This window comes from Varroa destructor, unplaced genomic scaffold (genome assembly GCF_002443255.2).
Source record: "Varroa destructor unplaced genomic scaffold, Vdes_3.0 BEIS01000004.1, whole genome shotgun sequence".
Lineage (NCBI taxonomy): Eukaryota > Metazoa > Arthropoda > Arachnida > Mesostigmata > Varroidae > Varroa > Varroa destructor.
Genome location: NW_019211457.1, coordinates 22,308,169 through 22,322,508, shown reverse-complemented (window position 1 = coordinate 22,322,508; position 14,340 = coordinate 22,308,169). Strand labels below are relative to the sequence as shown.

Below are 14,340 nucleotides of genomic sequence, written 5' to 3'. Positions count from 1 at the left end.
AAAAGCATGGAATATGTAAGATTAGATTAAGTAAAATTATTATCTAATCCGAAAGAAGTATCTTTCGTGTTGGCTCTATTGTGTAAGACTGAGCACTTTCTCTAACGGATACCACAGCGACGCAGATCGTCACAGTACATATACTGAAAATATATATATATAGAGAGAGAGAGAGAGAGAGACCTGTGGCGCAAAAAGCAAATAAGATAAGGCGGTGAAAACGAGAAAGGTTACACCATTTTCATTATTCTGTAAAAAAAAAAAATGAACAATTACACCAGACAACAAACCACATCATCTCTGCATATATATATATATATATATATATATATATATATATATATATATATTGAATGCAAAAAAAGTCAAAACATTATGTAATTGTCTCGTTAAATACAAGCGCGTTTATTTCAAAGTTTACTGTGTATTCATTTTCGTTTATATGATGTATTCCTTACTGCTTTCTGGATATTTTCTAAATATATATATTGTTTTTTGAAGTATTCAGATGGAATGATCATCTTGAAAAGTAGGTGTTGGTAGGTAAATTTTGTGGAAATGAACCGTACGTGGCAATCTTTCAACATTAAAGTTTGGAAGTATTTGGAAACGATGTGCGGTTTGACCAAAAGACAAAAGGAGATTACTTCGTGTTGTTTATTAACTCATTATGAAAAGCTTTCCCAGTGTGCACGTATACGTTTTAAGAAAACTGTTTATATTATTACAACGGACAGCAGATTAGCGGCCAGAAATGGTTTAATTAACACTCGACTCGAAATGAACATATACAGTATTTGGATATCATGTCGTTTGTGTAAAGATTGTGTGTTTATAATTTTCTACTTTAAAAGCTTATATGTAAGTAATGACAGTTTTTGCTGTTTAATTTAACGCAAAATTACTACATACTTTGAAAATGCACTGTATGCACTGCGTTTACTAAAATATTGGGCTTGTGGTCAGCGCTCTATCGTAATTCGATTGTCGATCCTGAACGTACGCTACGCAGCACACTCGCGGGCTTCACACACATATACAGCTACGAAAATATATGTTATGTAAAAGCAGATAAATCAGCGCTTTTTTGCATCAGAATCGGGCAAAACTGTTTATTTCTCCTTAACCTTTTATACTGCACATAAATCGCAATTGTTCTAACAGTGTGTCAAATTTACAAAAGCATTTACATTAGGTGCTTTTTATTACCGAGACACCCAGCATACGGTAGTGTGGTTTTCCCGATGATGATCTCATATCGAGATCATAATGAGCGATATAAATATATAAAAAGGTTTCACGTCTTGTACATTTGGTTTTCCATGGCCACTCCTACCACGAAAACCATTGTTTCTACTTAGTCAACGGTTATTTTCTCAGGAAATTGCTATCCATAATACGATTAGCACGTTTTAATCCCTTTAGGTTACTTTTGATGCGTCTTTCGACATTTGATTTGTCGACAGCTTTAGAAAACATTTCCGCTCCCCGGAATCCGCTTTCCTGGTAGCCCTCGACAACGACGGCGTCACATTTTGTATGTCGCCTTACGTATTCTTGCCTTTGCGCTTCCCGTATAACGGCATCCTCCTGCATTTCTCGAAGCCTCGCTTCCTTTTCTTCTTTTGTCATCTTGTGGCTGTTTCGGTTTCTGCAACGTTCCTTCAGCTCGAGGCGTTCCCTCTCCTCTTTCTGCCTACGGTCCTCAAGCAGAAGACGGTAGTCCTTCTTCGCATACCCAACGTCTTCTGATGTCTCTTTTACCTTGATTAGGCCATACCCTTCTCTCATAGGAGAAGGTGACCGGCTGAATAATTCAACGCTCTCGTAATCTCTTGGTCTATTCCTCATCAAGGGCTCAGGGCTTCGTCGGTCCTTCGCCTCGGTAAGCCCATTTCTATTAGGTTCTTCGGGTTGGCTATGTTCTGTTCTTTCACTGTTACGCTCTCGTCTGTGAGTGATATCTTTCGTACTTCTTGTTCGGTCAACGCTTTCGTCTTGCTGTGGACTTCTGGAGCGATTTCTTTGGGAACCTCGATATCTATGAAGACTTCGGTTGGATTTTCTCTCGACACTATGCCGTCTTCTTCCTAAACGACTGTTTTCTCTATACCCAAACCTGCTGTATGGGTTTGCACTCTTGCCACGGTCTCGATTCGGCGAGCCTCGCTGTCGGTCATCAAAAGATTTCGATTCTTCCTTGTTTTTGTTGATAGGGATACGGATGTCCCGCTCAGGGCTGCTGTCACTTGTGCTGTCACCTCGCTTTGGATTTTTTTTGTTCTTCTTCTTCTTTTTTTTGCTCTTCTTATGTCTCTTACATTTTTCCTTGTTGATCATTTCTTGGAGCATTTTCATTTTTACTGGATTGCTAAGAAGTTGCTTTTTCGACTCGTATTCTTGTTTTTTGATAATGTACAACGGGTCCTCACGAACCTTAACAGCCATGTCCACCGGTGTGAAGTCCGCCTTTGTTTCGCCCCTTTTGAATAACTGGCTAGGCAATCCTTCACACTTTTCGCCATCCTGTTGCGTCGTTTCTGATGCTTCTTCTGCGGCCTTGATGACATCGAAGGTTTTGTCGACTTTTCGCCCCAGCAGGTAATCCTCACGATCCACCAAGGCGGATACACCCTTGTACATCCACTCCAACTTGGTCTTTGACTCGGTCGAGCCGCTTGCACGGTCAGCGATATTCTGAAATAGAGCAAAAATATGAATTACAATACTACGTTTAAATACAAATGGCATGGTTTCTAGGAACAATCATTTGACGCTTACGAATCACATCGCGGAAAAGTAAATCACCCAGAAAATGTGCCGAAAAAGACCATATGATATCGAAAGACAGCACCTTTCGTGTTTAAAAATCAGTCTATCCATGCAGTATATCCAAAAATCAATACATGCAATGTTTAGTAGCCTGACAGAAAAAATCTGCTTTGTCGACAGTTTCCCCGTAAAATTACATTGAATAAATATCGTACGTTTCTTCATATACAGGTAGCTAACTTTACCGGTCTATTTTGATACCGTATGAAGCTACTGAATGAGACTGAGAATATATTTATTCGATTCTACAAATGTTTCAAATATGCCTATTATTTTTATAGGTTTTCTCATGTTTTCTCTTCGAAGAAGTTTGTCCCTAGTGCTAATATTCCGGTAACACCTCGCTACATTGCTCGCGAACCCTGCAAAAATAAAATATATTTAAAATTTTCAAGGTAGTTTTATGTTTCTCCAAATGGTTAATGAAAAAGCAAGAATATCGTAGCGTTTTTGACATAAAGTGACGATAATCTAAGCAATAATTTTGCAAAAAAATACGTCGGCAGGGACAAATATGTAGCTACAACGACCTTTGAGCTCACTACAAAACGAATCAATTTTATTCAATTATGCAAATTCTAATGTTCTAACGATTAGTAAATCAAGCAATAGACCAAACAAAGGATATTTTGTCTAACATGTTTAGTGTTATGTTATATGGCCTATTTACAAACCTGAAATTCCTCCTTTTCTCGTTGTGCCTGTAGTTCCTTTCGAAGCACCTCCACTTTCTTTTTTTCAGATTCATCTTGCTGTTGTGCTTTCCACACCCTCTCTTGATTTCTAAGAGTTGACGGATGCCAAGATTTTTTTAAATTCAAATTACCTCCACCCATTGTTTAACTGGAATCGATGCGCTCTTTGTCCTTAAAGTTAATATTGAGTGTAGCCTTGGTTAGGAAAAGATTAGATATATAGTAAGGTCATTCTGCATTCACTAAGTATGTGTAATGAAGTTTCCCCACTAGTTCGCAGTGACATGGATTGAGAACTGCATTTACCATTCCTAAATGGCTGTTAAATGATCGAGCCCTTTGTTAAGAAAATATCGAATAAAAGTACTGATATTTAACCAACCACAATCTATATATACACTTTCCAAATATTATCATTTTATAATAAGTGTTGAGTTTTGCATTTCCCGAAAAATAACTTTTTTTTTATTCTTTCCTTTACTTGAACGTTTTTGCAATAATATATTGATTATCATTTGCTGCTGTTAGAATTATCAAAAACATTAAAATAAGGCCTGCGGTTAATTTGGTAGATGCAAGCAAACATATTTTTGGTGCGCAGTGTCAGATAAATTGTCAAATAAATAAATAAATACTGAAGTTACTTATAGCTTCAAGAGAAATAACACGAAGCATATATGAGCTTCAAAACGTTTTATTTGTCTTATATAAAAACTAACCTGTTGTCAGCTTGTCCTTGTTTTGGAACGAACCTGTAATTCAAAGGCCTGAACCCATACGGCCGAACGCTAACCTAACTAGCACCAATTAGCAATTAATTGGAGGTACATTGCAGTTATAATTAAATCTTCGCGATTTTATTATTTGCCATATTTCCTCACAACCGTCTAAAAATATCAGAAAACCGTATTATTTAGAAGTTCTAAATTCGCTTGTTTGACTAATACCAATTGAATCTGTCTTTTTCCGTGTTCTCTATTTCCAAACAGCATGAACGCATTTCGTATGAAAGCACACCAAATCAAGAAGCCATTTTAAAATTTCTGCAGGCTATTATAAAATATGGGAAAGGGGTGATTAATTCAGTTAGCGGTCAGTACACGGGATTACTGTGAGGTCTGTTTTTTTGTCGGGTTTTGCCAGAATGATCTACTTGCTTGAATTGACGCGGCGGTAACTGTTCGACATGCGAAGCGGGGGGAGGGGGAGGGGGGTCGAGCAAAACACATGTGCTTCTGATTGCGGCTCAGCTGGAGAAGACTTTTCTGCGTAGGGTGGTAAAAGTGCTGATAGCTCTAATCATTGCTTAGCCAAACAAAGTACCCAGTTTGATCATAGCCCAAATGTTAATAACCAATGTTAACGATACTCTGCGTTCCAATTAATTGATTGCAACCGCAATTCATAGAGACCTCAACAGGCGTCGTGAATGTTTTGAAATCAGTCATACGATGCTCAGTAAACTATTGTTGTGGCAGTCATGCAGACTGAAGTCCCGGAGTACGACTACAATCATCGCTCGACTGAAAACCGGCAACAGTCCATTTTCAACCCGTGCTCTCGGCTTACCGCCGTCACCAGTTTTTCAAGCGTTATTGAGGTCACCGTTACGACAATGTGGCACAGCTTCCTCCTCTAAAAAAGTGAAGCATCGATCAGACTTGAGCCGGCTTCTAACTTACGCTATTCCCGAACGAAATACCCTGTTGGCAGCTGTTGGCCTACTTAGCCTAAGTTCCCTAGCTACAATAGTGTTTCCGTTTCTTATTGGAAAAACAATCGATACAATATACGGATCAGACAATAAAGAGACAATGAAGGCGAGACTTAATTATATCGTAGCCATTGTTGGTGGCCTTGCGGTGATCGGGGGCGCGGCAAATTTTGGTCGTGTCTACCTGGTTAATATTGCCTCACAACGAATAACGAATCGTATTCGTGCACAGGTTCATCGGGCTATAGTTCATCAGGAGGTGGCGTTTTTCGACACGCAAAGAACCGGCCAGTTGCTATCGCGTCTCACTAGCGACGCAGCACAGATCGGCAGTTCGTTAACGCAGAACGCCTCTGACGGACTGCGCGCTTTCTTTTCGATAGCCGGTGCAGTCGGTATGATGACGTACACTTCGCCCCAGCTCAGCCTTGTCGGATTGGGTATCGTGGCTCCTGTAGCCGCGGTTGCCATAGTTTATTCAAAGAAACTGAAAAAAGTTGCAGCCAGTGTACAGAACAAACTGGCTGAAGCGAGTGGTGTTGCCGAGGAGCAGTTCTCAAATATACGCACCGTGCGAATGTTTAGTAAAGAGGACCTAGAGCTATCACGTTACGCGAAGACTCTTGACGAAGTACTGGCGGCGAGAACGGATGAGGCGAAAAGACGTGCAATCTTCTTTGGGACGACTGGGGCATCAGGCAATGTCATGATTATGTCCGTTCTTTACTACGGCGGAATGTTGATGGCCGACGGTCACATAAGCGTAGGGAGTCTTAGCTCGTTCCTCATTTACGCCGCTTACGTTGGCGTCTCGATGGGGAGCATGTTTAATTTTATCTCAGAGACAATGAAAGCGCTAGGTGCCTCTCAGAAGCTCTGGGCAATCATGGACCGCCAACCAGCTGTTCCGCTCGACAGCGGCAAACTGCTGCCGAACGTAGAGGGCAGAATAGAATTTAGGGGGGTTAGCTTCCGGTATCCTACGCGCAAGTCCAATATCCTGAACGGGTTAGACCTTGAGATCCTGTCGGGAAAAGTCACGGCCGTAGTTGGCCCGTCCGGTTCTGGCAAATCGACATTAGCCGGCTTAATACTGCGTCTCTACGACCCGGACAGCGGCGTAGTTCAGCTTGATGGCCATAATATAGCTGAATTAAATCCCACCTTTCTACGAAACCAAATCGGTGTTGTAGCTCAGGAGCCTGTTCTATTTTCGGCGACCATTCGTGAGAACATCGAGTACGGCAGCACGACTCCGGTGACAACCAACGATATTATGGAGGCTGCCCACGTTGCCAATATCTACGATTTCGCTAGTGAACTTCCTCAAGGATTTGACACTATAGTGGGTGAGCGCGGTGTCATGCTATCTGGTGGCCAGAAGCAGAGAATCGCGATAGCTCGCGCAATCCTTCGCAAGCCGAAAATTCTTATTCTTGATGAAGCGACCAGCAGTCTTGATGCCATTAGTGAGAGGCTTATTCAGGATGTTCTCGAGCGTTTCTCAAAAGGACGCACCGTCGTTGTTATTGCCCATCGTCTATCGACAATTCAACGGGCTGACAATATCGTCGTTTTGAATGGCGGTCAAATTGTAGAGCAAGGCCGATTCGGTGACCTCGTTCGTATTGAAGGAGGTATGTTCAACAACCTAGTCACACATCAAATGAGGGCGTAAACGACCATGACTATCACGTCAGATAGTAAGTGGCCGCTGAACGCCGCGAACAGTTAGCCTCGATGTGTGTGTGTGTGTGGGAGCATATGTACGCCTTTGTGCAGTCAAGCGTATGTATCTCAATGCAAAGACACTGTAGTTCATGTTCGAACGACCATCATTGCCATTATTATTATTATTGAGTATCAAGTGATGTTAGTTCAATAAACGCCTGCTACACTTCCTCTTCCTGGTCAAAATTACAGAGCTGCCCCGTACCTATCCCGCGAACGACTACCATTACAATAGTTTTCACCAGTTGACCCTCTTCGATGCGAAGGAACATGAAGGGATTCATTACTATTATTCGTGACTCATGCACGGCTGGCGGTGTTGTTGCGGGTTTGGTACGTGTGCCTTACAGTTATAAATAAGAGCAAATGGAACGGAGGGGAAGGGGTGGGAAAGTGACACCGTAGAGGACGAACTATACGGTATTTTAGTATGTTGTAATTTAGATTCGCTTGGGCTACGTTTATAAGCCAGAATTGATTCTGTCACCTTTGTAGGATTGTCTTCCCATGAAACCATGTGTTCGAATACAAAAAAAAGCTTGTACAGTAAGATTTGACATTATCGCCTATCGAGCGTCATGAACCAGTCACTAACCATAATGATAGTGTACTTTTATTCACTACACGTATGTTGCGTAACGTGTTCTTCATTAAGTTTACATAAGGAAACATTAGAAAATGAGAATGGGAATCACCTAAGTTGGTATTAACTTGCATTATCCGAGTAATTTCATTGTTCAACACAATTTTTTCATGACGCTGACAGAAATACGCGTGCGAAGTATTAACAAAATATGTGGAAAATATGTTTCCTAGCAACATTGTTCTGGATTGTTGTGAGCTGAAGTGTCGGAGTTTTATGCAAGAGCAACATAGAAAATTCAAATTGTTTATATGGAAACGCAAAACGAAGAGTATTTAGAGAAGGCATTGGATAAAAGGCATAATATAATTATTAAAGATGTTTCTTAATAAATTATTTACATTTTTCTAAAATCGAAACTATTCGTTGATTTTCTTCCGGTATGTATAATACATTCTATGCCTATTTTTTGAGGACTTTGTAAACTTCTTAGTCTACTGGCATGCGAAATTCTACAATTACTAAATGTTTGATTTATTTAAAAATTTGTACCCGTACATGACATAGGTTGTCGTATCCTCCGATTTATATATATCCCCTAATACAAGCAGGGCTATACCGTGTCAGCGTTAAATCGAATTTTTTGTCTAGCAGTAGCTTTCGGTTTGCCTTTCCCTTGTTTTATTACCAGTTTAACGTATAGAAGTTTATGTTGAATAATATCTTTTAGTATATTTCACTGTTTCTGCAATGAGTTTAATTAGTTCATTACTGCAGATTTCCAAAAAAGCGTCTATGTAACCTTTAGATAGATTAACAATGTTGCATTCGTATAGACTAGTACCACCAATGAGCTCTGTACCTATGCGATAGGAGAGGAAATGCGGCTATGTTTCGAGTTTTACGTCCGGTATTGTCGTTAAAAAAGAAAGTGTCTGACTGACGTTCAAAGGGAGCAGTCCTAAATAGAGGAAAATAGGCAAGGTATATTATATAATAAACGGAGTTTTGAGCATTAATACAACGTTATTGAATATTGATGATAGTTAGATAACGTTCTAATGTTCTAGAAATCAGGCAGATACAATTGCGGATTGAATGTTACGTCACAGTTGATTACATTTGCGTATGACAAATCAATCTGAGCTTTTATTCTATTTAATATTACCGCTAGATATGTGGGAACTTCTATCAATGCAGAAGTAAGTTGTCTCTCGAACAGTGAAACTCAGCTGTTAAAAATTTTAATCCGTTTTTCCCCCTGATGTTATCGATAGTCTAAGTATGCCCATTGTACGATGTTCTCGGTCTCCTTTCTGCTTGATCGATTCGATTTCGATATGTTCCATAGCCCTAACTCTTCTTCTATTTGGTACAGAGATATACATTTCGCTTTTTATCACCAACTATCACCATCGAATCGACGACGACCTAAACACTGCACAATATCGCGGCGTACCTCTCATGCGAATACCACATATGTCCTTAATAATGTGACACCTTTTCAAGCGTCAAACGGTAGCCCGCTTGCTGCTTTGACTAACACACATGCACGCGGAAGTAACGCTATGCTTGTCCTTCCTTCCCTCCCTCTTTTGGATTTTGTTTTTTCCCTACAGGGAAAAAAGGTGAGGCGGAGCTGGAGAAGAGTGTATTGCTCCACTGCTGTTGGCTTTTTGGCCGAGACCCCATATGGTCAATGTCGAAAGCTATTCCTACTTCTCTTTTCTCGCTCCCTCTGAGTAGCTCCGAGTTTGAGTTTTCATTTCCCGTTATTGAGCTCATTTTCTGGATTTTTTCCATGGATGGATTTTTTTTTGGCTTCTAGTTGTCCTGGCGGGAACCCTTGGGCATCGTTACAATACAATTTATTCACTTATTTCTTGGCCTTCGCTACTGTTTTCGGCAGGCAGGCAAGCAGGCAGGCAACTAAAAGTATGGTAAAACGGAGCAGAGCTTGGAATCCCATTTCTTGCGGTTCTCAACTGCCAGGCCACAAAAGAAAAGTAAAAGCTCCATTTGTTAGGTCATTGGCTGGCGCGCCACTTGCCTGCTCCACTTGCTGGCTCCATTCCGTCATTTTGCCTGTCAAATCGCCTTAGTTTGAAAGGCTGGCTTTGCTTATGTAAGCTGTGGGCTTATACAGTTAGATGGGTCGTGGTGATCAATTTTCAGTGGGTTTTTGAGTGTGAATTGCTTCGCGTAAAGTAGAGATCTGTAGCTGTGCTCGAGTGCTTGCGTGGGATGTAAGCGATTAGTGAAAGGGCTGTTTTGAGATTAAATAATTTGAAGAAGAGTTTGAATTATTTCCGACAAAATTGATGATAGTTGATAAAACTTGTTTTGCTAATTCTGTTTGTATCTATCGGACGTTCCTGGAAACCATGGGTTTTATGTTCCGCTTAGGAGGGTAGCATTTGGGCATGCCTTGGATAATGAGTATGAACAATGTAACCACCCCATCTTGAAGCCAAGCCTGCAACTGTTTAGAGTGATTCATATTGGCTGCATATATGGTACGTTATATGATCCGACGCGTGTGTGATCGAAATAAAAAAGCCAACATTGTATATTCGTGTGCGCAATAGGGGTGGTAAGTTGTATAATCGATGTGTACGAGCGTCGAAAACTTAAGACGAAGTAGATACGTCATTGATAAATAACGGTATCTGGCAACAAACACAGTCATGAAGTAACGTCTGATGGCAGTGATGGACGTAAAATTCAAACATTCATTGACCCAGATACAATTAAAATGTTCCATAGTGGCTAACTTGCTCCACTGGCCAGGATAAATAACCTTACAATAGTGCGCCACTGAATCCATCCAGGTCAGTAATTTGACTATATAATGCCCCTTTATGGCAGAAGGGAGTTCTCTTGTTTTAAAATATAATCGTAGTTTGAAAGTAATTGTCTCAGAATACGCGACAGACCGACCTGATCAGATCCGAAAGAAGAAATTCTCATCCTCCAGGTGCATTGTACCATTTGCTGCATCCGCGGCCTGTTAGAAAACTTGCCCTTTGTCTCAACTGAAACATAACGTTGAGTGAAAAAAAAATTGAGAGTAACGTTATTGTCGACTAGCCTTGTATATGGTGCGCTGAATAAGTTACGCCAATTTCGTTTGATATGAGACAATATAAGCTCTATATTATAAAGCAATTGCAGTCCGCTGTGTATCAACAGCTAATGTGATCATCCGTTTAGTGCACAGCATAAATGTCAAACTAGACGAGGTATTGAAGTGGGACTACTGTTTATGCGTATGGTTACCTAATGCCGTACTGTAACATTGCTCACTACGACACCAAAGACCGTACTTCATTTAATCCTTCAGACAAACAGAAAGCTTCTAAAGTCATTCGACTTCTCCGATTCGCGTACACATACATTTTTCGGGAATTATCAGACTTCCAGGAGATTAATGTCTTCGTTTCTAGAAGGATGTATATTTCTATCAGGACAAGTCGTTGTATTAGACATGGAACAGGGTTGGAATATGCTCTTGTGTACAGTGCATCGAAAACTCAGCCACACGTAACAACGAATTGGCCTCAAACAGCAGGGGCAATTTTGTTAAGTATAACAGCATTTAAGAAGCGTCCTTGCGCGCCACCGACGCGGCAGGGTGAAGTTTTAATAAAATATAATAATAATAAAGTCTTATTTATTGTTGACATCTAAAATTACAATGATGCGATTGGCTTTTGTTGCTGCGAACTCCGAAGCGCTGCGGATTTCAGATCTTGTTATTACAGTTTTAATTCACGACGTTTACTGTATTTATAGAATTTAAATGTAGCTTTTGTCATTTGCACAGATTAGGTAGTAGTTACATCATGACTCACAAAAAGAGATCGGTGTTGGGTTATTAGCTCTGACTTAAGCGTGTCCCTAAAGTTGTTACTGACTCAAGAGAACTTACTACACAGATGCAATGTCTGTCGAGTGAGAAATGGCCGCTGGATATAGGCTGAGGTATGCGTGGTGTGGAAGAGCTTTCGTTCTATTCCAACTGGGTCGAGTCGGGCAACTTATATCTAATATATATAATACTCGTTCAACCCGGCCGAGCTCTGAAATTATAGAGTTCATGTAACACAATTGTAAGCAAAAAAATAAAACAAATGCAAACATATTATTCTAATATTTGAATAAATCGAATCAAATAGGTATGGCAATCGTATGTTTCAGCGTAATATCAGCGTATCATGTAGATATAACAAGGGTATTGTCTGCCGTGTTGCAGATTTAGGATTTTACTAGAAATGATCAAGTGAAACAGAGGCAGAAATTGGTCAGGAATCATTGCGTTCTCGTATAGGACTATACATGCGTATAGATCTAGACTAGGTATTATGGTTGATACTTAGCTTACAGCAGAACTGATCTGACCGAATACTACTGGGTGGTTAGGCTACTAAGTATAATAGACAAACGTCCTCGACATGAGACATTTCTAGCTATTTGTATTCCACTATATTTCCGACCTCAGAAGATTTGCCTACCTTACGTATGTGAGTGTATGCTATAATTTAGAGCTCACTTTAGTTGTGGCTGCTGATCAGAAAGTACATCTGGATCCCACGACTTAGAGGACCGAGCTTGCAATGTAGAGGTTCGCGTGTCATTGGGTAATCTTCTGTATAGTCTTATAAGTACAGTATGGCACTCTATATCAGCACGTGTGTGGAACGACACGGAAGAACCAGAAAGGAAGTCTTTCAATTTTATATGTTTTCGCATGAAACTTGTCAAATGTTGACTAACGTGCTACGGCTTCATGATCATATCAATAATGATCTAGTCATCTGCTAAATATGAGCTTTAAAAAGCCTTACTATGATTGTGACACATGAACATAGCAACACATCTTATGAAAAATATGGGTTTCAATTACACTCATATTATTATGTGTAATTGCAATACCAGCAAAACGTAGCGGGAAGTAGTTTAATAGTGGTTCCGCAGTCAAGCATATATTAGAGGTAGTAAATTATGATGCCTGACAGACCCGTTCAGTCCTTCGATCTCACTCGTATCCGCCCGTGTGCTGCTATTCACTGTCGAACAGAACGAGGTCGTAGGTTCAGAAAGCGTCGAGCTTGCTCCGAAGCGCGAGGCACTCATTTTGGTGTGTGAGGGTGTGTGTCAGCATGCGTGTTGTAACCGTGATTGTCGTCCCTAGACACCGCCTCGACGTGGAGGGCGGAGTGCCTCGATGCACTACCGACCGACCAACCCCTCAGTCATCTCCCTCATCGCCACTGTAGTACTGACCTCGATAGGGGCAGGGGCCGAAGGAACTCACGTCACTAGAGACCCACCGTAGGAAATGAGTGTCTGCAACGATGAAGCCGCAATAACAGAATATGCAGCGCTATTTTAATAACCGATTCCGAAGAGAGTTACCCGGATGCTGGAGCGATCGTGCTGGACGGCCAGTTTACGTGGTGATTTCAATTGGTAAAAGGGTTGATGTTGCTGTTGTTGTCACTGACGTTGGTCGCGTTCGCTGACCTCCGGCAGCATTTCGAAAGGAAAAACAGGTTGTGCAAATCACCATCAGCTATGCCGACTATGTGTACATATACGCGGCTCTTCATGCGGGACGGGGTCTATCGCTTATCGCTTAAGGAAAGCTTGATATTATTTTGGTTGAAGTTGATCGTAAGCAAAGTGTAAAGTGGACGGAGTAGAGCAGTGTGAGTAACATCAATGAAATATCATACGAATACATTGCGAATAGGCAGCTTCTTAAACGGCTTGCAAAAATTTTAGCCCCCGTCATCTGGGTAACACCTTCGTGACACGTCGGAGGCATTTTTTATTTGATTCCCCAAAAAAATTCTCAATAAAATTATAAGTCCAATATTCACGTAGCTAGTTATAGTTTCAGTATTAGTCGCAAACTCGCTGTTTTACTTAGGACGAAATTGTTTACACCTATCAGAGTACCTAGTGTTCGATCTCTATGCTCATTACTCTAATTAATCACTGGGGTTTTAAGCAATAAGCAAATTTGTAATTTCCAAACCTTGAACACATTTATGACCGTTACGTAATTAGAACGCGCGAGTAATGGCAGCCGTCGGCTAAACATTGAAAAACTAAGCGAGATGAAGGAGTTCACACGGCCCACATGATAAACGTTTAGGCAGTTTCATGAGAATCTATTATACTACCACTGGTCCTACTTATGTTGAATAGGCCTTCAAACAGAAGCATATTAACAATGGCTATAAACCCCATTTTCCTGATGCAGGGGATACGTTTTACCGTCATGTTAATGTGGCTGTAATTTGGAACAGAAGGACATTGCGCAAGTCACGTTTAGCGATCCGATATAGTCGATTTCGGAAAATTAGATAAATATTTTGTGTAAAACTTCAACTACGGTAGAATCGTTCTGTCTTTTCAACACTAATAAAAAAATAGTAAATATAGATTGAAGGTGCACCAAATGGTTCGAGAAGCTGTAGTTCAGACCATTAGATTTTTTCCAGGTAAAAATTAAAGGAAATGCTTTGCAAATGGCTGATGATGATAGGAGTCACATGAGTATATATTTGCCTGCCGACTGTGCAGAGAAGTGAAACTTAATAGCTTCTTTCACGTATTATGTAAAGACGAAGCTATATTGGCGTGTCTCGCTCTCTACGTATTTCCAAGTGTAAATTGTTTATAGTGAGGTCCTCATAATAAGAATGAAATTATTTTATGCAACAGGATCTAATTCCGCAACTGCTATTCGAATCGATTAAGCTTAACCGTATCGT

The 14,340-nt window shown here is 40.5% G+C and overlaps 2 protein-coding genes across 2 annotated transcripts; one reads left to right on the top strand and one right to left on the bottom strand.

Annotated features, from left to right (window-relative positions):
• Positions 1-381: 381 nt before the first annotated feature.
• LOC111249501 (uncharacterized) lies at positions 382-4,742 on the bottom strand. Its single transcript, XM_022803434.2, has 3 exons — positions 4,247-4,742; positions 3,507-3,698; positions 382-2,697 (listed from the first exon to the last, which is right to left on the bottom strand). Exons 2-3 carry the CDS (start codon positions 3,666-3,668, stop codon positions 1,369-1,371), a joined length of 1,491 nt encoding a protein of 496 aa, XP_022659169.1. The 5' UTR covers positions 3,669-3,698; positions 4,247-4,742; the 3' UTR covers positions 382-1,368.
• Positions 4,743-4,772: 30 nt separating this feature from the next.
• LOC111249500 (ATP-binding cassette sub-family B member 10, mitochondrial-like) lies at positions 4,773-7,974 on the top strand. The gene has a single exon (XM_022803433.2). It carries the CDS (start codon positions 4,979-4,981, stop codon positions 6,917-6,919), a length of 1,941 nt encoding a protein of 646 aa, XP_022659168.1. The 5' UTR covers positions 4,773-4,978; the 3' UTR covers positions 6,920-7,974.
• The last annotated feature ends 6,366 nt before the right edge of the window (positions 7,975-14,340 follow it).